The sequence below is a fragment of the Pezoporus occidentalis genome, unplaced genomic scaffold (genome assembly GCF_034315485.1).
Source record: "Pezoporus occidentalis ecotype Australia unplaced genomic scaffold, CSIRO_AGI_Poc_V1 ctg60, whole genome shotgun sequence".
Lineage (NCBI taxonomy): Eukaryota > Metazoa > Chordata > Aves > Psittaciformes > Psittacidae > Pezoporus > Pezoporus occidentalis.
In genome coordinates this window covers 3,856,332-3,883,502 of record NW_026915944.1, presented here as the reverse complement: position 1 = coordinate 3,883,502, position 27,171 = coordinate 3,856,332, and the positions used below count along the sequence as shown (strand labels likewise).

The window sequence follows — 27,171 nt, the reverse complement described above, 5'->3', positions numbered from 1 at the left end:
AGAGGAATTCAGACAGACATGAGGATTATTCAGAGAAGGCTTTTGTCACAGCCCTGCCCACCCCACAAGGGACTGACTCTATAGACAATTCATAACCAACACACAGCAATGCTGAGGCAAGAGGACAGTGACTCAATTATGCTCTTTACAGCTTCCAGAAAGACTTCTTTTCCCTCTTTCGCATTTTCTTAATAAAATTTGGCTCCTCTTTGCAAAGAGGCAAGCAGCACAGTGCGATTAAGCTTAGGGTCAGATAAAACAAGCAGGGAGTTGGGGATGGGATAACTCCTGGGCAGGTTCCACACTGTAATTTCATTTTCCCTGTCTGTGCATTTATTCTAACACAGTCTGGGCAAGATCATCTACATGGTGGGAGTCACTGAAGCGTCCCTCAGTCAAGAGTCCAGCTTACAAGGGAAGAAGTAGCAAGCACTGTCTGTCACCTGTATCCTTGTGCTAACCTGTGTGTGAATAAAGGCTGACTTTCAGAAAGTAAACACAAATTTCTAGGGGAGATTTTGCCTCACCAGCCCCCAAGTATGAGCCTTGGAATATGCATCAAAACTGACATGGCTGTAGAAAGGCTTCTTACTTGTTATGTGGTAGCCTGGAGCACACAGTTCTCAAGTCGTCTGAAAGAGGACACAAGACATCACGGTAAGGGTAAAGCAGAAATTAGAGCGATTTTCCTCTCCACTCTCCTTTCTAGGAAAGTCAGATTACCGAAAATGCTCCACTCATCAACAGATCCACTCATCAACTCTCAGACCAAAAACCTCCGGAGGAAAGAAAATGTTTCTCCATCTCACCAGTCAGCTTTGTATACCAGACACTTAACTGTATGTAATTAAGACAGAGGAAATAGAAAATATGACTCTGCCACTGAACATGGCATTTCTGATGAGGTCAAAGCAAGACAAAATTTACCCAATACTTGTTCTGTGCTGGTTTGGGGTTTTCAAAACATTGCTAGCGTAAAGAATGGGTTGGGTTTTTTTTTCCCTGTCTATCAAGTAGAAATTGCACCATTTTTACCATTACCAAACTTCTGCTAAAGCAGAATAACTAGAACCAGGGTAATTAATAACATACCCTGCTGATAAGAGTCCTTTCAGGAATAGCCTGAGAACAAACTGTCCCTTTGTAGATAAACAAACTTCAAAACACTGAAATAACTGTTATTTCAGCAGCTACTTATCCTGAATTACCTTCCACTTCCACAGTACGATCAAGTGTTCAGAATGTACCATGTAAACGGCTAAGAAAAAAACACAGCTGAAATAAGCCATTAACTTAAAAAAAAAAAAAAGCATTTTTCTGCTTGTACTTTGTATGTGAAACATTAGAAAGCAGAACACCGAGATCTTCCAAGCAGTGCTGGTTCAACCACAGCAAAAATGTCAGGCACCTGCTTAGGCAAAGGCCACTCTCTGCATCTGGGGTCTGCACTAACTGTGTGGCTGTTGGGAATCTTTAAACCCTCTGGTCACACTAAAAATTACCTGTTTTCAAGAGAATCATCAAGAAAAGACTCTGGTTGACCCTGTATGTGTCTGCAGGTCTTTCAGAAGGAACTGGTTTTAGAGACAGGACAGAAAGACAAAAGCCACATAAACAGGCTTCTTTACTAAGTTGAAATGAAACCATACACACTGTAATGGGGTCTCATTACAGGGGAGCTGAATGCCCGGAAGTTCCAGATGAAGAGTTTTGTTTTGCTTTTCAAACATCTTGTCTAGCATACCCACCTCACGGGTTTATCTGCTTCACAGGCTCTCCTCCAGCAGCAAACTCAGGGAAGTCAAACTGAAGCACAATTAATCAGTGCTTTTTAAACAGTTACAAGCAATTCTGAGGGAGTCAAAATTGTCCCTGTGCCAGCTCTAACCCCCCTGTGCACACTGCAAGGTCAAAGATAAGTGCTTCAGTTCTGTGAACAACACACCAGCCACCTGCAACAATGATCTCTCCTTTCTTACTCTCCATCCAGTTATTTTTCCTCCACTATTTCCTGCACTATAGCTTTCTAAGAGCAGCAAATTATTACTTCTGCTGTCAACACATTGATCTTTAATTCCCCCACCCCAAAACTCCCTCTTACAACTTCTGCACACTGGAGGAAAAGAATCCCATGCCAGGGTCTCTGCCAGCCCTACTGACAGCTTACCTCTAGTGCACAGGAGTGCTCCTGATGCCATGGCCACTTGCAAAGCCTGAGCCAGTCTGTCTAGAGCCAGTTCAATCTCTTTGGATGCATTGAGAGGATTGAGTTCATCAGATAGCCTGTTAATTTCCTCAACGAGTGGAACCACATGGTCAAAGGGTACTAGCCCCAGGCGCCCATAAAGATTCTTCTCCGTTAAATGCCCCTGAAGCATCATGAGAACCTGCAGGACACTTAGATGCAGTTTTGAATATAGCTGGTGGCAATCTCTGTCTTCTCCTGAAGTAGAGTCCTTGGCAATTTTGCTGGGAGGATGTCCATTTGAGAGAGAGGCTTTCTTCTTCCTTTTATAAGCCAAGGGCGCCTTCACACACCAGCGGATCAGTCCAGTTAGTGGGGTGAGCTCTAAAAACCCTATTGGCAGGTTGGCTGCAATAGGAGTGTTTAGAAAGGTGATGAGGATCAAACGGGGGTCTTCAAAGATCCAGGACACAATCAACTCCAGCAGATCCGAAGGAGGGATGAGGTCATCTGAAGATAGGAAAGTTATTGTTGGGTAAGACTGGCCTTGCGCTGGAGCACAGGACAGCAATCTTTATTTAATCTCTCACACACACCCTTCCTGCACTGTCACAATTACAATTTCACAACCTCCCAAACTTCGCTGTTTTTTTCAAGACACCAAAGGTAAGAAGCTAGTTTACCCCAGGGAAGACATAACAACTTTCTGTCAACTTCACCTTCTCCACCTATTCTAAAGACACCACCAAATGCCAACATTTATCCTCTTTGCCATCAAAGGTACTTCTGACATTTTCTTCTCTACCACCCATCATCTGCCCAATTTTTCTTTAAACTCAGTCTCCATTCATCCCTTGCCACAGGAAGTACAATGGACAATGGAACAGGAAAAACTTGTTGGCACTTCTTTCTCTTCACGCCATTCAATTAATTTCCTTTTAGACTCATCTAGACAAGCACGTCTGGTGGAAAACCTTAACATGACAACACAGTCACGTGCCAGGTAAAGGATTATAGGATTATGCAAAGCTTCAAGAAGTGAAAGGTGGTGATGAGCTGCAGCAAGGCTACAGACAAGAGAAACGCTGATTACACAGCAGTTGTGCATCATCCTGCCACAGGGGCGGGCTACTAGGTTGAGCAACATTGTTGCTTGTTGCAGGCAGCCTCAACAAGGAGCTCAGCACAGAACTATCTAGTCAGGTTTTTTTGTGCCCGAAATGACTTACAGGAGAAATCATCTGGACTACAGAATTACTCATGGGCTCCGGACACAGAATTGGTATTTTTCAGTATTCAGCTTTTCTGAGAACCCAGTTTCACAGATACTGCTGTCTGTGTCATGCACTCCTGTCCTCAGGACTTGGTAGACTGCCCACTTACAGCTCACTCTTTGAAGAACAAGCTTCCTTTTCTTGTGCCACCAGTGACACCTCTAATAAAGTAAGGAATTAAAAAAAAAACAAACAATTGCTTCCTATAACTCTTGTAATTTCCCTTTTGGCAAGTCCTTTAATTAGTTGTTTAAACTTGTAAGTGATTGCACAAAACAGATGTAAAATACTGAGGATGAATATGCTATGAGCTCTACCAAATATTTAAAAGAAAAAAGTCTAAGCCTGCACCTCTCTCACTACCACCAAACTGCTTACCTGGAGAAGACCATGCAAAACATTTCCTTTATCAATAACAAATATATTTGCTGTTTTGCATTACATGTGGTGTTGGTATTTAGTGTACCATTGTTCTCTAGTCTACCATGAGCTCTCTTTTTGTCTCTGAGCTGTCTCTCTTTCTGAATAAATGAATCTTATTTCAGACACCTACACATTTCCAGTGTCTGAGCAACAACAGAGACATGTCATATCACTACCTGGTCACACATACAGTTAAAGAGCACATTGGTGTACACTGTTGACTGCATTTCTCATCAGCGCTCAACAGAAACCTAGCTCCAGTTTGCAGACATTCAGAATTTGTTTCTCCCCTTTTCTGAAGGATCCAGACTGACAGACAGCCCTGAGTCTATCTGCTGAACAGGTGACATGCAATAGGGAGGTCCAGCTGCCCAGCCCAGGCAGATCAGCTTTCATTCATAGAGCTGCTCCATCAATAAGGTTCCCATGTCCTTTGAACCTCTGTGGTGGACACTGCGCTTTGTGTCAGGAATTACATGGCTGCTTCTCTAACAAAGACTTTACCTTCAGTAGATAAAAAATAACCAAGTGGTTATTTTTATCCTCACCCCAGTGAGAGATGAGGCAACAGCCACACCCCTGAGCTGCTTCTGGCAATCATTACATGGTCACAAGCACCTTTAGAATTTCAGCAGTTAATTCCCTCGCAGCAGTTAACCTGTGTTGCATTATACTGCTCCTCTTACTTCCAAAGACACAACTTAGAAACACTTACCTGAAGAGAGGTCGTAGAGAGCTGTGACAGATGTAATGAACTGGCAGCAGAAGCGAGGACTGGCACTGAATATCTGCTTCAGTGTCTGGATGGACCCTGGCACCAAGTTGCAGTAGTCATCGACCAAGGCTCGAGCCAGCCTCACACAGTACACTGCAGGGGTTCGCTGTAGCAGTGTAGCACGTGAGGAAAAGCAGGTTAAACCCAGCCACAGAAACTCCTATAGAGCCAGCTTCAAAGTTTGTGTTGCCTATACACTGTGCCTGCCCCCATCACCCAGCCTCTCTGCTGCTTCAACACCTGTGTTTTCAGTTTCCCAAAATTCAATAGTGCTTTCTCTTTCTGCATATAAAATATTCACTCAGAAATAAAATTACTGTTTCACAGTACTAAATAGGTGATATTTCATGTTTACAGCATCTGTAGTTTAAAATTAAAACCTTTTACATCCGTATTTTTACTTAGATTGAGATTTTCCTTACTACTTCAGCAACAGTTCTATAGTTCAACTAGTTCAGTAACCTCTCAGCTGTGTTTGACATTTTTAATGTGGAAAAAATTCTGTGCAATCCTCATGTCACTTAAGAGCTGGGATCTGCAAAAAGCTACACCTTCTTCTGCTATCCAGGTTACATCCCCTCCTCCCCTACACCACAGCTCTCCAAGTGGGAAAAGAGGGAGCCCACAGAAACAGTATTGCTTTGCCCTCTCCCACCCTTCCCTCCTAGCACAGCCTTTCTGCTCTTACCCTTCTGTAAAACAGGTGACTTCTGCTTTTCCCACTAAGGCAGCAGCAGCAGCAAAGATGCTGCTTCCCAAAGTCTACAGTGGTGAATCTCAATGGGCAAGGGGAAGACAAAGGAGAGCCCTAACATACTCTATTCATGGAAGCCAGACATGGGTATTTTGTGGCCAAATCTCAAGCCAGACACAGGTATTTTGTGCCTCTTCTGCCATGCACAACCTTGCACATCAGGCACAGCTTACTTCCTAAACTGTAGAGTTGGCTTCTTTTGGCAATGTGACCATGAACTGCCATGGTTTTGTTCCCTGTGTTGGCTGAACCTTCCACTGACCCCTTTCAACAGGCAGGGCTTGAGGGGGAGGAAATCAATAAAACCTTCACTGACAGTAAAAATAACAGCAAATTTTCTTCTGCCAGTGCACACAGAAGTGGTTTAGCAGAAGTTCTCCCTTATGCTGGAACAGAGGAATGGACAGAAGCACAGACACAGGGAGAACATAGCTGTAGCAGACAGCTGTTGTTATATCAGCTTAAGCTGCCACAGGAGCAGCAGCTGACTGCAACCAGCTGCCACCAACGATTAGGTGAGACTGCCCTCGCTCACCCATTGTGGCACTTCCCCCCTGCTCCTTCCCCAAGATTGCCCTGCCTGCACAGGAGCTGTACCTGCAGCCAGAAGGCAGCACACTCCAGAACAGGAACCCTGCACACGGCCACTGCCATGGAAACCAGCTTTCCTAGCAAAGCCATCCTGCTGTCATCTGCTTTGTTTCCTTGAGGGCTGAAGAGCGATGAGAAAATGATCTGCCGGACTGAATCCTTGGTTTGCTCTTGGAAATAATTGCACATGATCTCAAGGAGCTGAAGTTCCTGAAGTGAATTCAGTCTCTGAAAGAAGACAAAAGCAAAACTGCAAAATACACTGGGGCTCTTGAAGAACCAAGAGGTGAAAAGGCAGGAAGAGTAAAGAGTTACAGCTTCCCTCAAGAGTCAGAAACTCAACCTTTATGCACAGCACACATGCTCAAACTTCCTGAACCACCACTGCATATACTTTGTTATAGTGAAATGCTCTAGGTCATATCTGAATACCTGGATAACCAAGACTGGCTCTTGCTGCACCTGCAAGTGCTGCCCTGAACTGAGATATGAGACCGAGAGCAATACAGGGGTGAAATCTATTTCCTTTCTCTGCAAATAACAGCACTAAGGGTGTTGCTGGGCAGCTGGGGGGGGGGGGGGGGCAGGGAGGGTGTCACAGCTGGGCCCAGCAGCCCTCCAGGCCCATGCACCCCATCATTCACCAGCAGCTGTGGTTTCTGGTCACTGCTGTCTGGGAAGACCCAGCTTCATCCCACAGCAGCCACCTAAAACCTCTTTTAGGGCCCAGCTGCAACGCTGTGAACCTGCAGATAGCTCCCAAGGGCCTCGAGGTGCTCCGTACCTCCCCTCCCTCGGGCCCTGTCTGGAGTCCTGTCCAGTCCATTGGGGCCTTGCCAGCCAGTTCTCTCCTGGCCAAAACCCCTCCGTCACCAGCACCCCAGGAACCCTCCTGATGCCTCGGTCCCCAGCAGCAGCCACCCCCCAGGGACCTCATCCTGTCCCCATAAGGCCTCAGGCTCCAGGAGCAGCGCCCCCAGGGCTTCCGAGCAACTGGGGCCTCGGCCTCCACACCCGCTCCTCGGGGCTGCGTCCGGGTGCCGTTGCCTGGCCCCATGCCGTCAGCCCCAGGGCCTGCCCGGCTTCCTGCGGGCCTCGGCCCCCACTCCCCCCGGCCCCTGTCCGGACGCTCGGGGCCTCGCTCGCCCCCCATGCCGAGGCCGGGGCCCACCTTGGGCGGCGCGCTGCGCTCCTTGGGGACCTGGAAGAGGAACTCCTCCAGGAGCTCGGAGGGGCCCTTGTCGACCAGAGGCAGCGGGGCGCTCTGCAGCTGGCTGCTGAAGTAGATGTCCAGATGGTACAGCACCTCCTTGGCGGCGCTCAGCGCATCCCGCCGCAGCAGCGAGTGCCGAATGTCGCTCATGGCTCAGGACGGACCCCACCGGGCCCCTATGGACCCCTCTGCAGTCCTGCAGCGCGGCCTCCCAGCAGCGGAGGCGCAGGGCGGGCGGGCGCTACGGCGGCCCCACATGGACAAAACGGGGCAACGCGCGCTCGCCGCCGGCAGCGCCCCCTGGCGGGCTTGCCCTAAGGGGGGGTCTTGGGCCGCGGTGCAGGGGGGTCCAGCCCTGAGGGTCTCTTAGCCCCGGGCACGGGGGGGGTCGCTGCAGGGCCCCGACATCCCCTAAGGATCACCCGGCACGGCCCCTCTGGGAACGCGGCAGCTGCGCTCAGAGGCCGGGCATCCGGCCAAGGCCGCTGGGGCAGGGCTGGGTGAGCTGCGGGAGTGTGCGGGGTGCGGGGCAGCACCCCGGGACCGGGCCTGACCCCGGTGGGCTCCTGGGTCAGGCACCGCGACAGGACCCGCTGTTACCGGGGCTCGCAGCTCCACACCACAGCACCAGGGCCATGGTGGGATGCACTGCCTGTGCTCAGTCCCAGCGCCAGCTCCCTCAGATCAGCTTGTTGGCAATGCGGGAACGGTTGGTGTTGGTTAAATAAACACTTTTCAAGGTAAATCCTAGCTGGTGACGAGCGAGAGCTGCCCATACCCCATAGTGGAGAGCTGGTGATCCCCACGAGTGGTCTCGGGGGTTCACTTGCACCTCGCAGATCCCCTGTCGGTGTCTGTGGGTTCAGGCACGCTCTCAGCCCTACCTGTGGCAGACGGTGCTGGCACTGGTTTGAACTGGTTGACTTTTCACTGAGCAGATCTTTGTTTCCATGGGAAATGCCATATGGAGCCTGCGGCCTCATGCTCGCGGGCAGAGGAGCACTTGGCAAGGGGAGCAGGTCCCTCCCCATAAATGCAGGTGCAGATCTTTCCTCTTGCAGAGACCTTGCACAGCACCAAAGGTACGTCCCGCTCCCCGCTCCCATCGCCTTCTGCAGCTCAGCTTAGTTTTGCTATGACTGCTGGGGCTGAGCCCGGGCACAGCTCACGAGCATCACCCAGGATGGATACGCCCCTCTATAGGTGCCTCTGCCAGGGAGGCTGCTGCACAACCTGGGAGGAGGGAGGGTCTGCGAGACTTTGGGCGCTTTTTGCCATGACCAAATCACAGCATTACTAAATCATGGCATTACCGAATCACTGTGTTAGCAACGGGAGGGACTGTGGCGTTAGAGGTGCCAGCGCTTGCAGCCATAGCAAGGATACAGGTGGGGAAAGGAGAGTATTTAATTAGAGCAGAAGAAAAAGTGAACCTGGAGGCAGCAAACCCTTCCTCATGTTGGGTGTCAGGTGTGCTGAAAGCTGGGGTGTTTGCTGGTCCTCCCAGCCCATCTGACTGGGGCACCCTGCAGGATCAGGCACTCAGGGCACCTGAGCTGGGCTCAGATCCCATCCACTGGTGAAATATTACCCGAGGGAGCCAAGCGCCACAGGAAATACTTCCCAAACACCTTTCCTGGCGGGTGGGAGCTGCTGCGCTGCTCTCCAGGGAGTCTTGGAGACTCCAGCCTGGGTGAGGATGGGGCAGGGCAGAGCTGGGGGGCAGAACACCCCAGTGAGGGTGCTCTGGGCAGGGAAGGAAGTGGGGAGGTGTGTCAGGGTTGGGGGGGATCCATCCCTAGCTTATGTAGGGTCATTTGGGGCACAGACCCTGGGGAGGCATGGGAGAGGGACAAGCCAAGGGACCTTGGTGTCCGCGACTGCTGCTGGGGCACATCCGAGGCCAGGAGGGGCATCCAGGTGGATGAGGAACTGCTCTGTGTCACCATGAAATGGCGTTTGCTCCTTTGCCAGTGAGTTATCCGCTCTGGCCTCCCTCCAGGAGCAACAGACAGCATGAGGCCCCGTGTGAGGCAGGAGCACAGTGGCGGGACAGGGATGCACCATCCCAGGGTCCTGGTGTTCCCAGTGAAATCAGTATGGCCAGGTGGGAATGCCCTGGCCACCCCCATCATCTGTGCCAAATCCCCATCCTAGCCAGGAGGGCTGCCACTCTGCCATCTGCACATGGGATGGCAGCCTCGAAGCAGGTGCTGTCACTGCTGGTTGCAGCTCTCCTGCTGCACATGGCCACCATGCTGAAGATCAGCGCTTTCAACATCAAGGCATTTGGGGACAGCAAGATGTCCAACCAGACCATCGCAGATATCATCGTCTCTGTGAGTGCTGGGGGGAGAGGAGCAGCTCTGGCTGCTCTCTGGTCTCTGCAATGCAGCCAGCTTGGGACAGTTGGACACCAGCTTTCTACAAGCATCCCTCCATCCATCCATCCATCCATCCATCCATCCATCCATCCATCCACCCACCCACGCATCCATCCTTCCATCCACCCATCCATCCATCCACCCACCCATCCACCCATTCACTCATCCACCCATCCACTCATCCATCCATCCAAGCCTCCATTTATCCACCCATTTGTTCTTCCTCCATCACCATCTCCAACCTTGGGCTATCTTCACTCTTGCCAGTCCCCATCCAAGGATGGGTGATGCTTGATGCTGCTCAGTTCCTCACTCAGAGCAGCCTGCAAGTGAGAAGCTGCTGGGGTGGTGGGTGGTAGGTAGATGTGTGTTAGAGGGCATTGTGTCACCCCTGGGTTCCTCCAAGCCAGAGGATGCTGGCAGAGGAGCTCCCTCCCTGGCTCTGGGCTCCCTCCTGCCCTCCTGTTGCCAGCCTGGGAGGCTTCACAGCCCAGCCCAGACACCCATGGGTGCCCCAGGAGCAGCTCCCAGCCAGGGGCGGGCAGCTCTGATTTGTCCCCCCAGATCCTGTCTGGATATGACATCACCCTGGTGCAGGAGGTCCGGGATGCTGACTTGAGTGCTGTGAAGAAACTCACTGATCAGCTCAACAGGTGCCCCCAATGGCACAGGGCGAGGGGTCCCTGCAAAGGGGATGCTGGGGCAGATCCCAGATGGAGCCTTGCCGTGCCAGGGCCCCTCTGTCTCAGCCAGAGAGAGCCCAATGGGTGCTGAGGGGCACCAGGAGCCTCCTCTCACTCTCTCTGCACCTTACTCCCAGCATGTCCCTGCACCCATACAGCTTTTTGGATAGCATTCCCCTGGGCCGGACCAGCTACAAGGAGCAGTATGTCTTCATCTACAGGTAAGGGATGCTCCTGGGTCCAGCGTCCCCTGTGTCACTTGCTGTTCTCGCCAGTGGCCCCCAAAGGGTAGTGGGTACGTTTGGGGGCCCCAGCTGCAGCAGGAGTGGTGCTGGGGGCTGCTCTGCTCTCCCCCTCAGGTCGGACATGGTCTCAGTGCTGGAAAGCTACTACTACAATGACAGCTGCGGCTCCGGTGGAACCAATGCCTTCAGCAGGGACCCATTCATTGTGAAGTTCTCCTCACCCACAACACGTGAGCAGAGCCAGTGCTGGGGCTGCCTTGACCTGGCACAGGGTCCCCTCTGCGCAGGGCTGATGCCAGGCAGGGAGGTTGCACCCTGGAGCACAGCTCAGAGGCTCCACCAGGGTCCTTCACTGCAGCAGGGCCTTCTCCCAACCATGGGTGCCCAGGGGTCCTGGGTACCTGCCCAGCATGGCCAGCACTGCCTGCTGTTTCTCACCATGCACCATCTCCCATCACCGTCATCTCCCACCGTGTGTTCTCTCCAGTTGTGTACCATCTCACATCTCCAGCTGTTTCCCATCTTGTCCCACATCCCATCACCTGCTACCTCCCATCTTGTGCTATATCCCACCATCTGCTTCCTGCACTTCGGTGTCATCTCCCATCATGTACCATTCCCCATTGCTTGCCATGCCCCATCACCTGCCATCCCCATCACATGCCATCTCTCATCATGTCCCATCTCCCACCTTATGGAATGTCTTACCCGGTACCATCACTTCCACCTCCCAAGAACCTCCCAAGAATGCACACACTCCCCCATCTCTCTTCCACCTCCATCTCCTTCCCAAACCCACAGTGTCCTGGAAAAACTGATGGGAAACAAGTAGCAAACCCCAAACCATGTGCAGAGGGATGCAACTCCCCACTGGAAATTCCAGCCTGGAGGACAAGCAGACCACGAAAAGCCAATGCACCCTTTCCCTTTGGCAGCTTTTCCCAGCTGGTAGCTGGGGCTTGGCCCTGGGTAGTTCCTGGGGTTCCCACTCCCTTCCCGGGTGCTGCACCCGAGCTGGGGGCTGACAGCCACCTGTCCAGCAGAGGTGGAGGAGTTTGTGATGGTGCCTCTGCACGCCGAGCCCAGCAGAGCAGCAGAAGAGATCAATGCACTCTACGACGTCTATACTGATGTTGTCAACAAGTGGGCAACGAATGTAAGTGGTGGTGGGGAACTCAGCTCCACCCTGGGGCAGCCTGGGGTACAGCCACGACGCATGGACGTGTCCCACAGGACACCCCTCATGACCATCGGAGCGGGTACCACCTCAGCAATGTTCATGCAAGGAACTGCTGGGTGGCTCCACTACCATTACTGGGGGCTTGTCCCCCCATGTGCTGGGGAGGTTTCTTGCCGTCCCTTGATATCTTTGGGAGCATGTGGTGCCCCCTAAGATCCATGGGCAGGGACAGAGCTCACTGCCCCACAGAACATCTTCCTCCTGGGCGACTTCAACGCTGACTGCTCCTACGTGACCAGCGCTCAGTGGCAGTCCATCCACCTGCGCTCCCTCGATGACTGCGAGTGGCTCATCCCTGACAGCGCCGACACCACTGTCAGTGACACCGACTGCGCCTATGACCGGTGGGTGCCGCGGCAGGGGAGGGTGCTGGTGGGGGGGGCTCCAGGCACTAACACCCCCATGATGCCCCAGCAGCATTGTCGCCTGCGGCACCGCGCTGCGCCAGGACATTGAGCCCAGCTCTGCCACTGTCAATGACTTCCAGAAGAATTTCCACCTCCAGAGCAAGGATGTGAGTCTGGGCCAGGCACATAATCCCACTGGCACTTGGATCCAACCTACCTCACCTCCTGGGGGCACGGGTGGGCTCCCTGTTCCCCAGGGTGCAGCCAAGGGTAGCCTGACCCCAACCTCTGCACTGATGCAACCGCCCCCCCAGCTTGAGCATTTTGGGGTATGCTCTGAATTTTGGGGTTGGAGCGTTGGGGTCCCAGCCACCCATGACAGTGGTGAGGGTCTGGACAAGCTCAGCCACCTCTCTGCTTTCCCCACACACAGGCTTTGGCTGTCAGTGACCATTTCCCAGTGGAGGTGACCCTGAAATCCCGCTGAGACCATCCCCATGCTGGCTACCAGGACACCCCAACATGCACCTGCATCCCTGATGGGAGCCCATGCACCGCCAGTGCCAGCCAAGCTGCCTGCTGTATCCACAAGGATGCCCTCAGGGTCCTGTGGGAGTGGGATACTCTCTGTTTCCATTAAAAAAAAAGTCTTTTCCAGCCCTTGCAGCTCTGGAGAGAGTCCTTTCAGGCCTCCCCCCCCCAGCCCCCTGTGCCCATACCCCCTGTCCCCCTGCCAGGGGCAGCCCCACTGGAGCTGGAACCAGGGTGTTCCCTAGGTTTGGGGGTCCCCTCCTGCCACTGAGAGAGCCAGACCCACAGGGTGACAAGTTCTGAGCTGCTGGCAGCAAGGCCAGAGACACCAGGAAGGGTTTGAGAGTCTCTGGGCAGGATGTGAGCCTCTTGCCGGGATGCAGGATGCTCTTCCGACAGCTTGCAGAGCCTCATCCCGCTGGAACCTGCCTGGATGTGGGGTGGCTGACAGGGTGCTGACAGCAAGGGTGGGGGGAAGTAGAAGGCATGAGTCAGTTCCCAGGGGGTTTGGTGCCTCCTGGGGGGTTTCGGTGCCGGCACAGTGTTGAGGGACACCAAACTCATCCTGTGACTGGGTGTGAGGGTGAGAAACCCGGGACGCACAGGACAGCCCAGCAAGCCCAGGCATGAGCAGCCATTGCCTCCCTGCCTGCCCTGCTGCCAGCACCCCGTCACAGCTGCCCGCTCCCTCAGTGGGGTGATGCCATGAGCAGGGTGATGCCATGTGCCAGTGCGTGGGATGACAGCTCCACTGGGGCTGCTTTGGGTCACCAATGGGGCTGTCCTCGGTGACCACCAGAGCTGCTGCAGTGGATTGCAGCCATCCCCTCTTGCCGAGGCTGGCGGCGCTCAGCCTGCCTGACCAGAAACCACACAATTTCCTCCTCTCCCCTCTAATTACACCATCTGAATCACTCACATTAAGGCCATTGCTCTTCACCACCTGCTTTGCTGCTGTGCCCCAAGCTGTGACTTGGGGACCACTCTGTTTGGAACACCCCGAGTCCCATGCACCCACCCAGCCCTGCCAAGATGCTCCAGCACTGCCCCCCCTCTCCAGACACCCTGTGATGCATTGGCACAGGGGTGGCTGTGCCAGCCCCACCCCACTGCTCCATGGGGTTTGGGTTTCCCAATGTAGGAAGGAGCACAGAGCCGCGCCAAAAACCCCACGGGGGTGTCCGACTCATCCTGCTTTGCTGGCACCTCCATCAGGAATAAAGCCGCCCATCCTGCTGCTGGGAGGGCAGAGGTGTCACGCACTCGGCAAGGTAAGGATTGATTTGGGATCAGCACCTTCAGCTACGAACTGTGAGGGACTGGGATGAGCTGGGATGAGGAGTCACTCCCTTACCCACCAGGGCTGTGATCAGGTTTAAGGACGTGGAGCAGCCCAGGGTGCCAGTATTGGTGGGTGATAGAGATACCCTGTTGGGGAGCAGAGCTGGGTCATCCCACAGGCTAGCAGGGATGCTACTGGGAGGGCTCATGGAGGCAGGACAAGAGTCAGCTTCCCCTGGGACTAACAAGCCAGCTCTGTGGGCTGCTCCAGGCAGTACCCACCATGGCACACAGTGTGCCAGGACTTAGGGAGGACCTACATGGGGTGGTTTTCTTTGCTCTATCCCCAAATCTAAAGCAGTTTTGAAAGTCTGTCTCCCATCACTGCATCCCTGCTGAGCCTCGCTCCCAATGGGATCCGTGGTGCTGGCACTGTACCTCCTGGCTGTGGCTCTCCCATGCCTGGCCACTGCCACGCTGCGCATTGGTGCCTTCAACATCCAGGCATTCGGTGACACCAAGATGTCCAACGAGGAAGTGGCGGGCATCATCATCAGTGTGAGTGCAGCCGGTGCCGTGCAGGGATGGGCTGTGCACTGGGGTGGGCCCAAGAGGTGGCTCCTGTGCCAGGAACACATCCATGTCTCCTGTGCCATGGGGATGGGATGGCACCCCACTGCTGGGGATGCCCTGGGTGGATGAAGGCTTGTTGGGGACCAAAGTGAGGTGTCAGGCACACACCCTGCATGAGGGACATGCAGGACCCCATGGTGCTGCATCCAGCACCATGTCAGGGTGCCCAGGCAGTAGATGGGCTCGCTCTCACCATCACTGTCCCTCTTGGTCCCGCAGATCCTGAGCCGCTACGATGTGGTGCTGGTGCAGGAGGTGCGCGACTCCGACCTCAGCGCCGTCACCCAGCTCATGGAGCAGCTCAACAGGTACAAGCAGGGCTGGGGCACCCGGCTGGGACACCAGCATTACAGGGAAAGCCAAGCTGGTTGAGCAACAAAGGGCAAAACCAGAGTCATCCATTAGCAGAAGCTTTGCTTCTGAAAAGGGGAATGGGAGGAAAGTGCTGCAGCTGAAGCTTGGAGCAGGCTGAAGCTTTGGAAGAGACTGGGAGTAACCTGGGGAGGAGAAGAGGGATATAAGTGGTACAAAACTCCTCCAAAAGCTGCCATTCCCCTGGAGCACACAGGGTGGAAAGGGACCACAGCTCCAGCAAGCTCCATCTCCAAAATCCAGCAGCACAGGGCAGAGGCGAGATGGGGGATGAAGGAGGCAGAGACAGGCAGTCCCCAGTGCCCCAATACCCTGTCAGTGACAGGGGGACCCCGGGATAGACCCCGTGGCAGATGATGCTGTGAAGTGAGCGGCTCAGGTACCCCAGTAGGAAAAGGGGCTGCTGGGGTGGTCTGGAAGTGCCTGTGGCAGTGCGGCAGCTGCTTACCGGCTGCATGCGGGCAGGGGCTGGGGCTGGATGGAGGCTGCTGCTGCCTTGCTGTGCTGGAGCAGGTACACCCAGCCCACACCCTTGTCCCTCCGGTGTCCCCTCCAGCAAGGCCACACAGCAGCCGAGGCAAGGAGGGTGACGCCAGGCTCTGCACAGCCCGGGGCTGCTCATTGACCTAATTTAGCTTTGCTGCACGTGAAGGTGAGGAGCATCCCTATGGAGCCGCCTCGTGTCCTGCCATGCCCTGGGTGGTGTGGGCAACAGGGTGGCTTGGAGCCACTACACCCATGTCACCCCATGGACAGGGCACAGTAGTCCACAGGGACAGCACAGCAGGGCTGCCTGGTGCCACCCCAGGATGGTACCAGCCATGTCACTGGTGCCAGAAATGTCACCATCCTGCCTTTGCTTCTCCACAGTTTGTCCACGTCCCCATATGACTATGAGATCAGTGGCCCCCTGGGACGGGACAACTACAAGGAGATGTACCTCTTCATCTACAGGTAACGGGCTGGGTGCTCTGCCACCTGCCTGCAGCACCGCGGGGCCACTGACACCATGCAGGGGACACAGGGGCCATGCCAAGCCCCAGGTTCATCACCCCTTTGGCCCTGCAGGACAGACGTTGTGTCTGTGGTGGACACCTACCAGTACGAGGATCCCCAGGATGTCTTCAGCCGGGAGCCGTTCATCCTGAGGGTCTCAGCACCCAACACCAGTAAGCAGGGTGACAAACGGCCCCGGGTGGTGGCATGGGGTGGCCATGGGGCTGACATCTCTTTTCCCTGGCAGAGGTGCAGGACTTTGTGCTGGTGCCACTGCACTCAGCTCCACATGATGCTGTTGCTGAGATTGATGCTCTCTACGATGTCTACCTGGCCATTGTCAACAAGTGGGGGACCGATGTGAGTGTCACCAGCGCTGGGGATGGCACTGAGGGTGGGCGCTGAGCTGCGGGGACCATTAGACCCACACTAGTTCCCTGCTCCAAGGCAGGCGGTGGGATGGGGACCCTCCTCCTGCCCCATCCCCTGCCACAGGAGGCTGCTCTTTGGGGACAGCCCTATTCCCCACCCACCATGAGCCCCCATCTCCCTGCTACAGAACATCATGTTCCTGGGGGACTTCAACGCCGACTGCGCCTATGTGCAGCATGGTGACTGGTCATCCATTCGCCTGCGCACCAGCGACATCTTCAAGTGGCTGCTCCCGGATGGCACTGACACCACGGTGGGGAGGTCAGACTGTGCCTATGACAGGTGAGTGCTGTAATGACACTGCTGGCTCCCCCCGGGCACCCCCTGCCCATCCCTCACCACCCTGAGTGCGGGGACAGGAGCCAGCCTCACTGCCCATGTCTCCTGGGCAGGATCGTGGTGTGCGGCGCCAAGCTGAAGAGAAGCATCGTGCCCAATTCCGCTGGTATCTACAACTTCCAGCGTGCTTTCCAGCTGGAGCAGGAAGAGGTGAGCCGGGCTTGCAATTTCAGGGCTCAAACAGGCACCAAGGCTGAGCTGCCCTGGGCAGCACTGGCCCTGGGGCTGCTGATACCTAGCAGGGATTAGGCAGCTCAGTGCTGTCATGTAGCTGCCACACTTAAGAAGCAGCATAAAACCGCAGCTGAAGCAGCTCCAGCAGCAGCATGAGCTGGCTCTGGCTGCACCATGTGTGCCCCTGCCCAGCGCCTGTCTGCTCCTGCATCAGGCATGTGGGAGCTCAGGGTGACAAGGGATCTGTGGGTGGAAACAGGAGTGGGGATTTGTCTGTCCCTGGGGAGAAGAGATGAGGCACACAGGGTTTTGCATGGCCTTTTGTGGGCAGGTGCAGGCAGGGTTCCAGGGCATGGGGCAGTCCAAGACAATCTTCAGCTACCCATAGTTGGCACAGGGCTCCCAGGCAAGATGCAGGGGTCTCAGAGGGCACACATCCGCCTGCCAGTGCTGACCACAGGCTGCCTCCATAAAAGGTGCAAAACTGGAGCCTCGTGTGTTGAGTGTCAGGTGGGAGACATGGTGTCCCACTCCAGCAGGCAGGTTCTGGCAGGGCAATCACAGCCTCCCTGCCAGTCCCACCAGCACGGTGAGGGGCTCACCATTGCATTACACCTTGCACTACACCTCCCCAACTCTCGCCCTCTTCTAGGCCCTGGCAGTCAGTGACCATTACCCAGTCGAGGTGAAGCTGACAGCTTGAATTGTCCTGTGGCCTCAGACCACGATCCAGATCCAGCTCCCACCACCAACCCTGTGAAGCCACCCCCTGCAGCCCCATCCACCATCCCTGTACAAGGGCTGCTTCAGATCCTGGTCTGGAGAACGGTCGCAGCCAGTCACCAGCCATGCCCAGACCCCTCAGCCCACCACGGACGAGAGCCTGGGGACAGGCCACAGTCAGGAAGCGGTGACCACCGACAGGCTGGGAATGAAGCATCCATCTCCTACCTCATTGAAGACTTTATTGACAAATCTCTTTTCATGATTAACTGTTGGATAGAAGGGAGGACATCCAAGGACCAGAGGGCTCAGGCCACAGCGGTGTCATGACCCTCTCCCTGTCTGTTCCTCAGGGAGCTGAGCAGACTGCTCTCCTGCTCTCAGGAAAGGCAGCAGTGGTGTCAGGCACTCTATGGGGACTAAAGGGGCAGCTGGGGTGGCCATGGGAGCAGGTAGCACATCACCAACTGCTGACACTGCAGACAACTTCACTGTGAAAGTCTATAGCTGCTGCAGCATTTCAAGCTCCTAAGACCAGGCCCTGCGTGGCTAGCTCCTCAGCTCTTCTTCTTCTTCAGCATCTCCATGTACATGCGAAGTGACTTCTGGATGGACTCTTTTGAGACAAAGCTGATGAAGTTCTTAATGTCTTCCTCTCGGTGAGCTACCAGGCGGTCCAACACTGTCTTCCTCATCATGGACTTGGTGATCTGACGGGCATGGTCTGCAGAGAGGAGAGTGGGGATGAGGAATGTGCATGGTCCTCACCCTAACAGCTCTCAGCCACTGCCCCCCTGTGCAGGTGCCTCCAAATGAGGAGGTACTGCACAACAAAGGGCTCCTTAGACCAACAGGGAAAGGTGTAAGAAAACCCCACCAGCTGGAAGCTGAACTGGATAAATTCTGATACAATAAATCATGATCTGTACCGCTGAAACCACTGCTCTACTGGGACAGACAACAGGAAACTGTGCACCTCCTTCTCTTTGCACTCTCCAGAGCCTAGCCCCCATCTCAACAAACACCACCAGGCTCAGGACAGCAGTAACCAGACAAAATTCTCTGCTACTTGAAACTGCTCTGGCTCTAAGCTCCCAATGACCCAGACCCTTCAGCCTCTGGCAAGACAGTCTGCTCATGCCAAGCACACTGTCAGAAGCCAGCAGCTAGGGCCCCTTGAGCTTATCCCAACAGCAGGCTCTGGGCCTGTGCCACTCCACATGAATACGTGGATACTGCCGGAGCAGTGGTGGCTGCTGGAGCTGACTGAGGCCTTGCGCACTCACCTGCTCACATACACACCCAGAGCCATGGCCAGTGATGTGGCAGCGCATCTGTGGCACAGAAGTTGCACGCGAGCTCTCACTGTGCTTTAACCACGACAGTGAAGAAATCACCAACACCCCCCATGCACTGGGAACACCAAATTGCTCCAGCTCCTGTGTGCTACAGACACCTTCACCAGGGCAGACTCCTTCTGCTCTGATTTAGGGCTCTGGGAAAGGATCTGTATGGTGCCTCCTGCAAGCTAGGAGAGAGATGAGATGTGCTCCCCACTCTTTGGAGCTGAGGTGCCACTTTAACACCAGCAAGGCAGGGCAGAGAGCTGCTCAGGGACCCTCTTCCAAGGCTGGAACACAAAGTGACAGTCCTGGGACCCCTCTTTCTGTGCAGTTTCATTCAGATTCCTACACAAAAAGCAGCCGAGGGGTGCTACACAGCTACAGCTCCCTGCAGCCCAGGAGGTGGCATGGGATGGGACAGCTCACATGTAGCCCTGGCCATGAGGAGCCCTCTCCCAGCTCAGGAACCCTGTGCTGCCAGTCACAGAGCAGCCCAAACATGCATGTAACGTCTGTGCTGTCCTTACACCCCCATCACCATCTCCAGCTCAGCAGAGTGCCGAAGGTTGATCCAGACCACGAAGGTGAATTGGTAACCACCCAGGCATTCTCACCCTGCCTTCTACCCCAGCTCCATGGCAGCTTTCCTGGGGTAACACCTCCACTGACACGCACAGAGATTCAGTTTGTATCTGGGACTCACACACCTCCAGATTGATTCAGCAAGGGCTGACAGGGTGAGCCAAGCTGGAGTCATGTCCCTGCACACCCAGCACAGTGTCCTCCCATGCAAGGGCACTGGCCAGCCCATCTCTGTTAGCCCAAGGCTGCCTGGACTGCTGTACTGAGCTTTCCTACCACCCAGCCATCCACACCTTCCCTTTAAATGAGAACTGTTACGTAGCTCCCAGGTACCAACTGGGGTGCCTGTCCTTCCCACCCAGATCAGGTCCCCTCCTCCTCCGTTGGAGGTGCCACCCATACCAGGAAGGGCCAACCACTGTGCCATAACAGCTGCAGCCTTCTCCTGGAGCTTTTCCTCTGGCACCAGCTCATCCACAATGCCAAACTTGAGGGCCTCAGGTGCAGGGTACAGGGAGCCCAACTGGAGGGAGCGCTCAGCAACTCGCTGTCCCACAACATTCACAAATGTGTCCTTAAACCTAGAGGAGATGGGAGGCAAAGCCATGGTCATGGAAACCAACACCCAGCAGCAGCTGCACTGACATCAAAGCTAACAGCACGCTTGGTCTCACTCCCCAGGCTGTAGGCTCAGCCACGCTGCGCAAAGTCAGGCGAGCAGAGTCATTTTGGGTTCTACCAAAGTTCCCCCTCCTCTCCATGAGAGCTGCTCTATTTCCCCTCAGTGCTACGTTCTCAGGGCAATCAAGGGCCTGTGTCTTAGCATATTGGTGTCTCTAAGCTTTCAGAGATCTTCACAGTTATGGTATTTTGCAGGTACACAGCATGTGTCCAGAGAAAAGCATATTCCCAGGCTGAGCCTGACCAGGAGATCTCCCAGAACTTGTTTCAGAGTTGACTGCAGGGTCAGAACCGAGGTCCTCACTGGTGAAGGATGTGTGGACATTCTGTACCCTGAAAGCTCTTCAGATGCCTACAGGACAGAGAAATGAGGTGCTGTCTCCTGCAGCTGTCTGATCACTGACGCAGAAAACTACATCTCAGTGGCCAATTAAATTGATTCATAAACTCCTTGAAGATTAATTCTCTTTAGAGACCAACACATAACACTAGAAGTGGAAGACACTGGCCTACCAGAAGGGAGCCACGATGCCCAGCTGGGCTTCGTTCAGGCCGATGGTGTATTTGGGGTTCTCTGCCATGATCCTGTAGTCACATGACAAGGCAATGAGACAGCCTCCTGCTGGGCTGGACCCCTGGCAATGAGAAGGAAGGAGTGAGTCTAGGTCATGGTTACAAACGCTGACAGAGTAGATATTCCCTAAGTCTCTGATTACCTGGTGTGGAACAGCCCTAAAGAAGATTCTGGTAGGTTTACCAGGGTTTACCCTTTCATTTTTCAATGCTCTTTAGTTAACTGATCCATGTTACTCAGATCACAAATCCCACAGTGGTTATTTGCTAAAGCATTTTCTTGTAACCATACCTGAGTCTTTAAGAGCAGTTCAGTTTGTAAACCTAAATGTCACAGAAACGGTTTTCTTCAGGGGCTTTGTAACACTTTCTGTCTATAAAACCTCCAAGTTTGTGCTTGGTGCACAGGATGCCTGCATGAAGACATCAGAGACCCAACTGCCTTCAAAGATAGTCTACAGGCAGATACAGAACCAGGACCTGCCAAAGCAGCACTGCACCAAAACATGAAAACAAGACACCAAGCAGGTAACAACTCATCTACAGACACTGAGATTCAGACAGCACTTCCCTGCTAGCCAAGAGCTATAGGTGGAGGAACACAACCCAGTGAAAAAGGGCTTACAACAAACCGCACTGCCCGAAACACTGCTGCCCACAGGACTAGGGACACTTGTACAATGCATGGCTGCCTCTCACCTCCTCCCCTACAGCAAAGCAGTGCAGCAGGCAAGCGACTGGGCAACTCTTACGAGTCCCATCGGTGGGAAAGCAGCCAGTAGGCATGTGACAGGCACCCTTTGGACTGCTCCTACACCAACCACTCGGCTTCTCCAGCACTCGTCTGCTACTGATGCCCCTTCAGGCTCTACCACTGACCTAAGCCCTCCTCCTGGTCCTCCAGCCAAGTTCGTGGGCAGGGTATGGCTCTTGCTGCACAAAACACTGCCAAAGGCACCTCAGCCTCCACTGGCAGAACACGAGTGCCATGCAAACTCTCCATGCAGCTGAAATGCTGCTATACCCCAGAGCTCCTGCAGCTTACATACATGGAGCCTGCAGCATCCCACGCTTCCAGACCTTCCCACACCCCGATGCACTGACCAACAGACATGAACTTTGCCCAGACATCCCAACAACTACATCCTTGTGTTTCTTTCAGCACTGACAAGCTGCTTAAGCTGTCCCTGCCCATGTGGTGCAAACAAAACAGATCGCTCAGGGTGACTGGGACGGTGGATCTAAAGAACGTACATTGATTACAGCAAGTGTCACCATGTTGGAGCTGTACAGCCGGAGCCAAATCTCCTGCACAGCTCTCCAGAACTCGGCGTAGTGCTCCGTGCTCTTCCCACACATCTCGGTGATGTCCAGCCCAGATGAGAAGATTTTGGGGATGGCCTGGAATTGGGAAAATGCAAACATCACTCAGAGTCATTGCTCACAGATGACCCTAATGCACTCAACCTACAGTCTGAGGAAAGGGAAAGGACTAATTAAATATGACATGAACCAGGGTCTTTTGGGGTTCTGAAACAATCTCCCCATTGCTCCCACAGCTTGGATCATCTCATCACCATGTGCTGCAGGGCTGGGACTCTTTGCTCACAGCATGATTTCTTATTATCAGGATGCCTGTGCTGGTACATCAGTCATGCAGCACAAAACCTGTTTTGTCCCATTCCCAGACACCCACTTTGTACACACATCACATCTGAAAATAAACACTGGCATCCCCTAGCAGCTCCCTCTGGACAGTTCAAGAGATCTCAAGGGATGTGTCAGCTTTGCAGGTAAGCAGCTTTGATTGTAATGACAAATCACAATACTTGGTTGTTGTTATTGTGCTAGAAAAGGGCAGGGAAGAAAGAGCACAGCACTTCCAAGAATCCCCTCCCCTCATTCCAAAGCTGATCAAAGCTGCCTCATTACCCTCCCATGCCAGTAACCACGGAGTCAAGACACCAAGCACAAGGAATGGAGCGGAACCCATTGCTTGCACGTTAGATCCAGCTCAGGACAACACATACAGATGTTATGATGATGCCACGGCAGGCCCGGTCATTCTCTAGCTTCTCCAGGCTTATACAGAACTCGGTGAGGAAGTCCAGGCTAAGGCTATTGACTGGGGGGCTCTTGAACTTCATTGTGGCGACGCCTGCACCACAGTAAACACAAAGACATCAGAACCCCACCAACACACTCTCACAGTGCCTTGCCCAAAGGAACTTCACCCGCCTCCATGCTTCCCAGCTCACCCAGATCATGCCTTCCCACTCCTGGCTCTTCAAAATGCCCTCAGAGCAGTGTGGCCAAGAACAGACCAGACCTGCCTGCAAGCTGGGCTCACTGAGCCAGAGGTGAACCCGGTGCATGGACAAACACACCCTGTGTCCCAAAGACCAGACACCTTTGGGGTAACACTGTTCATCAGCTCCCTTCTCTCTGGGCTCACTGGATAAGGTTTAGCCTCCTGCTGCTATCACAGCAAACATCCCATGCCCAGTGGATCACACACCTTTCCCACCCCGCCAGCAGTACTGCCACCCCGTCCAGCACTGCGGGAAGGGCTCTGAGCCCTTGTCCCCTCCCAACTGCACTACCCTCCCCAAAAGGTCCTGGAGTGCTTGGTCTGTGTGCTGCCGCTGTGCTCAGGCTGCGGACAGCATGAGGATGCACCCAGGGCCCTGGCAGGCTCAGGCAGACTCTGGGAAGCCTCAAGAAGGGGCACCCTTTGTTTGGTGCGGGAACATGGCCCCATGACAGCTATTCCTGGCAGGCAGGACACAGCAATCCCAACAGCTGCTCCCCGGAGGAGCGCCTGCCATTCCACCAGGTCTCCAAAGCAGGGACCCTGCAGAGGGGACAATGCACGGGTAGGGCACGGGGCACGAGGTCTGTCCACGGCGACAGCTAAGGTTTGCCTGTGGCACCCAAGCAGCACCCAGCCACCTGAGGTGACCACAACTGGAGACACCCTTGTCCCCAAACGCTCCTCTCTGAGGGTCCTAAGCAGCTGAAGCTGGAATATGTGGGGCTTCCGTGGTTTCCATGGTCAGCGCCACACATGCCCTGGGGCGGGCACGGAAGGGGCCCTGCTTGTGCCCCACAACTCCCCGTAGGATGAGTGTGACACCGCAAAGGTGCCACCAGCTGTACCTGAGCTCTCGTTCATCTCCACCTGGATCTTGTTGTTGCTGAAGGCACGACATGGGGCAAGCGGGAGGCTGGGGGGCTGCCGGATGGCTCTGCCCCACGCCGGCAGCCGGCGGCACAGAGGCAGCACACCTGGGGGTACAGCAGCAGGTAGGGCCGGGGAGGGCACAGCCCCACAGTGAGGGACACTGGGACACCCCCGACCCACCGAGGAAGGCCATGGGGCACCCTGACCACGGCGGGGCGAAGCCAGGAGGGGCGGTCCCCAGTGCAGGGGCGGGGCACGGGACACGGTGTCCCTGCGGAGGGGCGCGGGGGGACGCGGGGCCGGGCGCACCTGAGCGGGCGATGCGATGGGCGAGAGCCGGCGCCGCCGCCATCTTCTGCCGCCGGCTCAAGGGTACAGGGCGGGAGCGGAGCCGCGAGTCACCTCCCCGCGCCTGGACACGCCCCCCCGCAGCACCGGCACCGCCCACTTGAAGCCCCGCCCACCTGGAATGAAGCTCCGCCTACACTCGGAGCTACCGCCCCCTGGTGGCTTCAGACTGGCGGCATCGTCCTGCCCTGCCCGCAGCGTCCTGCCCTGCCCGCAGCATCCTGCCCCATCCTGCCCTGCCCTCTCCATCCTGCTCTGCCCGCATCATCCTGCCCTGCCCTCACTGTCCTGCCCGCACCGTCCTGCCCACCCTGCCATGCGGCTCCCCACCCTGCTGCTCCGCTCGGCTGGGCCCACCTGGGCCGTGCACCCAGGGTCTCCGCAAACCTCCCCTCACCTCACAGCCCCTGACCCGGGCAGCCGGAGCTCCAGGGAGCGCCTGGGCCGAGGCCCACGGCCCCCGCCGAGCCCTGGCCACTGATGGCGGCTGCTGGCCCATGCCAGCAGTGGCTGCGGATCTCATCATGATAGAGGCTGCCCCGGGGGACCCCGCGGGGGCCGGGGCTGGCTCTGCTGTGCAGGCAGAACCCGTCCGGCAGCAGCATGGCCAGGACAGCGCTGCCCCTCTGCCTGCTCCTCGCTGCTGCCCTGCAAGGCGGCCTGACCCAGGGGCCCGGCGTCCGCCCTGGCCCCCTGCTCCTGCGGCTGCGGCGGCTGGAGGAGCAGGTGGGTGCCGGGATGGGGAGCAGGCACAACCCGGCCTGTCCGGGGGGCACTGTTCTGGGGCAGGCCGGGGCCAGCAGTGCACGGGGATGTGGGTTCAACCCATTTCGCCCCACTCCTTTGCAGTTTCAGCGGCTCCAGGAGGTGACACTGAGCCATCTCCAGAGCATCGCCAACAACTACAACATTTCCTACAACATCGACGAACGCTTCAGGGCACTTGCAGAGCAGGCAGAGGCGGCCACCACTGCCCGGGCTGCCCTGGGGGCAGAGCTGGCCCGTCTGGCCACTGCCGGCCGGCGGCTGCACCGCAGGCTGAAGTGGCTGGAGCGAACAGTGGGTGCCCTGAGCCCACCGCACCACCTGCTCACACACCCGCTGGGTGCACCTGTGGAGGCTGGCACCAAGACACACAGCCTGCTGGATGCTGCCTGGAGCTGGGGCGGCCAGCGGGAGCCACATGGCCGAGTGGCCACGAGCACCCCCAGCCCTCGGTGCCCGAAGGTGAAGAAGTGCCAGCAACACCGGCAGCAGGAAGGGCACTGGCGGCCGGCTGATGCTGGGCATGGTGGAGCGACCAGGGAGGATACAGAGCCCACCCACAACGCAGCACTCGGAGCCCAAACAGTGGCACTGGTGCTCCCCACTGTGACCATGGTCCCCCAGGAGCAGCCGCCAGCCCCCCAGCAGCCAGGAGAGGGTAGGTACAAGCTCCTCACCCCAGCACCCACCCCCGCAGCCTGTCACACCGGTGTTGTCCTGCTCTTCCCCAACACCTCTGCCGAGCATGTGGCCATCGTGGGGCTGGGGCCGCGCCGGGGGCTGCGGGCACTGTCGCTCTGTGCCTGGGTGGCCACCCCAGCCCCCTGCCTCGGTGCTCTCCTCTCCTACACCACTGAGGACAGCGGCAGCGAGCTGGCTGTGCGTGGCTGTGACAGGGACCTCCCCGGCTCCACACAGTTTGTCATCGGGGACGGGCAGCTTCGGGAGCTACCGGTGACACCACTCCTGGATGGTGAATGGCACCACCTCTGCCTCACCTGGTCCTCTGGCCAGGGCCAGTACCGCTTCTATCTGGACAGACGGCTGCTGGCTGCTGGCTCCGGCTTCCGGCAGGGGTATGAGGTTCCTGCTGGTGGCTCACTGGTGCTGGGGGGGCAGCAGGACCACCCCGGCAGGGACTTCAGCACCGCGGCAGCTTTTATGGGTCACCTGGCTGGCTTTGCGCTCTGGAGCCGGGCTCTCCTGCCCGGAGAGGTGGCCAGCATGGCAACCGGCCGGGGGCTGCCCCGCGGCCCCCTCCTCACCCTGGCCGATGCCTCCCTGCGGGGCGGCGTGCGGAGGGTGGTGTGCCCCTGCCTCCAGCACTGCCTGTGATAAGCCCGGCAGCAGGAACGGTGCCGGCTCCCAGCAGTATCACAGCTGGCTCACGCTGCTGATGCCAGCATGGGCTGCGTACTCCCAAGGTACTGGGACACGCTGTAGAGAGCATCTCAGGACTGGGACCACCAGAGGTGGGGACAAGGAAAAGGTAGTGGTGAGATGCAGTCCTGGTGCTGGAAAGTCGTCAGCTCCTGCCCACAGAGGATGTACCACCCCATCATTTCTATTAAAATGCTCTGAGCAGGGAAGAAACCTCACTGATTTCTGGTCTTGCTCTTCACTGTAACGTTTGGTGCCACTTATGGCTGGACAGGAGCTGCTTCATGCAGGCAGCTGGATCACCAGGCTAGGTCACACAGGGGTGACCCCTGCTCATCCCCTGCCTCCACCAGCATCTGTCACTGAGTCAGACCCACGGGGAAGTTGTAGCACGGAAAAGTCTGTGACTGGGATGAGCCAGAGGTGCTGGAGCGCGTGTGGGCTGTTTGTGTGTCTGGCCCCCTGTGAGGGGCTCCTCATGTGGAGCAGAGCTTTGGGCCGGGCTGGGGGCTCGGGTGAAGCACACAGAACGCTCCCAGGTGGCTGCCTTGCTGCACACTCTGCCCGGAGACTGGGGACAGCGCCAGCCCCAGCCCTTCTACACGTCCCGGGGCTTGTGGGGGGCCTTGCTGCCCAGATACGGGTGTGACTGGGCCCAGCGTCGGGCAAGGCCTCGTTGCGGCCCTGCAGCCTACCGGGCCTCCGCCTCCGCTGTCCCGC

General features: G+C 56.0%; 5 protein-coding genes across 7 annotated transcripts in view; 3 read left to right on the top strand and 2 right to left on the bottom strand.

Annotated features, from left to right (window-relative positions):
* Positions 1–27,171, bottom strand: part of INTS15 (integrator complex subunit 15) — a 52,158-nt gene that overhangs the window by 786 nt on the left and 24,201 nt on the right. Inside the window, exons 2-6 of the mRNA XM_062639509.1 lie at positions 7,174–7,403; positions 6,009–6,230; positions 4,598–4,763; positions 2,168–2,695; positions 593–632 (exon numbers count right to left, since the gene is read on the bottom strand). Coding sequence (XP_062495493.1) covers positions 593–632; positions 2,168–2,695; positions 4,598–4,763; positions 6,009–6,230; positions 7,174–7,365 — 1,148 coding nt within the window. The 5' untranslated portion in view covers positions 7,366–7,403. The remainder of the gene's footprint in view (positions 1–592; positions 633–2,167; positions 2,696–4,597; positions 4,764–6,008; positions 6,231–7,173; positions 7,404–27,171) is intronic.
* LOC134174484 (deoxyribonuclease-1-like) lies at positions 8,112–12,771 on the top strand. Of its 3 annotated transcripts, XM_062639505.1 has the most exons (9): positions 8,132–8,297; positions 9,373–9,554; positions 10,164–10,252; positions 10,420–10,503; positions 10,642–10,757; positions 11,571–11,683; positions 11,957–12,111; positions 12,185–12,281; positions 12,548–12,771. In XM_062639505.1, the coding sequence occupies exons 1-9, from the start codon at positions 8,249–8,251 to the stop codon at positions 12,599–12,601; spliced, it is 939 nt and encodes a 312-aa protein (XP_062495489.1). In that variant the 5' UTR covers positions 8,132–8,248; the 3' UTR covers positions 12,602–12,771. The 3 variants fall into 3 exon arrangements, with proteins under 3 accessions (XP_062495487.1, XP_062495489.1, XP_062495488.1); XM_062639503.1 differs by lacking the exons at positions 11,957–12,111; positions 12,185–12,281; positions 12,548–12,771 and having other exon boundaries at positions 8,112–8,297; positions 10,642–11,592; XM_062639504.1 differs by lacking the exons at positions 8,132–8,297; positions 11,957–12,111; positions 12,185–12,281; positions 12,548–12,771 and adding an exon at positions 8,314–8,908 and having other exon boundaries at positions 10,642–11,592.
* Positions 14,295–18,013, top strand: DNASE1L2 (deoxyribonuclease 1 like 2). The gene is made up of 8 exons (XM_062639508.1): positions 14,295–14,484; positions 14,779–14,867; positions 15,802–15,885; positions 16,000–16,129; positions 16,177–16,287; positions 16,487–16,641; positions 16,752–16,848; positions 17,525–18,013. Exons 1-8 carry the CDS (start codon positions 14,338–14,340, stop codon positions 17,573–17,575), a joined length of 864 nt encoding a protein of 287 aa, XP_062495492.1. The 5' UTR covers positions 14,295–14,337; the 3' UTR covers positions 17,576–18,013.
* Positions 17,821–24,390, bottom strand: ECI1 (enoyl-CoA delta isomerase 1). The gene is made up of 7 exons (XM_062639506.1): positions 24,268–24,390; positions 23,934–24,062; positions 22,805–22,932; positions 22,029–22,175; positions 20,715–20,836; positions 19,923–20,101; positions 17,821–18,319 (listed from the first exon to the last, which is right to left on the bottom strand). The coding sequence occupies exons 1-7, from the start codon at positions 24,308–24,310 to the stop codon at positions 18,153–18,155; spliced, it is 915 nt and encodes a 304-aa protein (XP_062495490.1). The 5' UTR covers positions 24,311–24,390; the 3' UTR covers positions 17,821–18,152.
* Positions 24,585–26,801, top strand: PTX4 (pentraxin 4). The gene is made up of 2 exons (XM_062639377.1): positions 24,585–25,032; positions 25,156–26,801. The coding sequence occupies exons 1-2, from the start codon at positions 24,910–24,912 to the stop codon at positions 26,404–26,406; spliced, it is 1,374 nt and encodes a 457-aa protein (XP_062495361.1). The 5' UTR covers positions 24,585–24,909; the 3' UTR covers positions 26,407–26,801.

What these genes read in the sequence shown, in the direction of transcription:
- LOC134174484 (XM_062639503.1), top strand. Translation starts at nt 8,249, where the DNA reads ATGCAGGTGCAGATCTTTCCTCTTGCAGAGACCTTGCACAGCACCAAA. An exon ending in TCGCAGATATCATCGTCTCT is followed by an intron (nt 9,555 to 10,163) that starts GTGAGTGCTGGG and finishes TTGTCCCCCCAG; the next exon opens with ATCCTGTCTGGATATGACAT. An exon ending in CTCACTGATCAGCTCAACAG is followed by an intron (nt 10,253 to 10,419) that starts GTGCCCCCAATG and finishes CCTTACTCCCAG; the next exon opens with CATGTCCCTGCACCCATACA.
- ECI1 (XM_062639506.1), bottom strand. Translation starts at nt 24,310, where the DNA reads ATGGCGGCGGCGCCGGCTCTCGCCCATCGCATCGCCCGCTCAG. An exon ending in TGACACTTGCTGTAATCAAT is followed by an intron (nt 20,837 to 22,028) that starts GTACGTTCTTTA and finishes TCTCATTGCCAG; the next exon opens with GGGTCCAGCCCAGCAGGAGG. An exon ending in ACAGTGGTTGGCCCTTCCTG is followed by an intron (nt 18,320 to 19,922) that starts GTATGGGTGGCA and finishes TCCTCTCTGCAG; the next exon opens with ACCATGCCCGTCAGATCACC.
- PTX4 (XM_062639377.1), top strand. Translation starts at nt 24,910, where the DNA reads ATGGCCAGGACAGCGCTGCCCCTCTGCCTGCTCCTCGCTGCTGCCCTG. An exon ending in TGCGGCGGCTGGAGGAGCAG is followed by an intron (nt 25,033 to 25,155) that starts GTGGGTGCCGGG and finishes ACTCCTTTGCAG; the next exon opens with TTTCAGCGGCTCCAGGAGGT.
- DNASE1L2 (XM_062639508.1), top strand. Translation starts at nt 14,338, where the DNA reads ATGGGATCCGTGGTGCTGGCACTGTACCTCCTGGCTGTGGCTCTCCCA. An exon ending in ATGTACCTCTTCATCTACAG is followed by an intron (nt 15,886 to 15,999) that starts GTAACGGGCTGG and finishes TTGGCCCTGCAG; the next exon opens with GACAGACGTTGTGTCTGTGG. An exon ending in GTGACAAACGGCCCCGGGTG is followed by an intron (nt 16,130 to 16,176) that starts GTGGCATGGGGT and finishes TCCCTGGCAGAG; the next exon opens with GTGCAGGACTTTGTGCTGGT.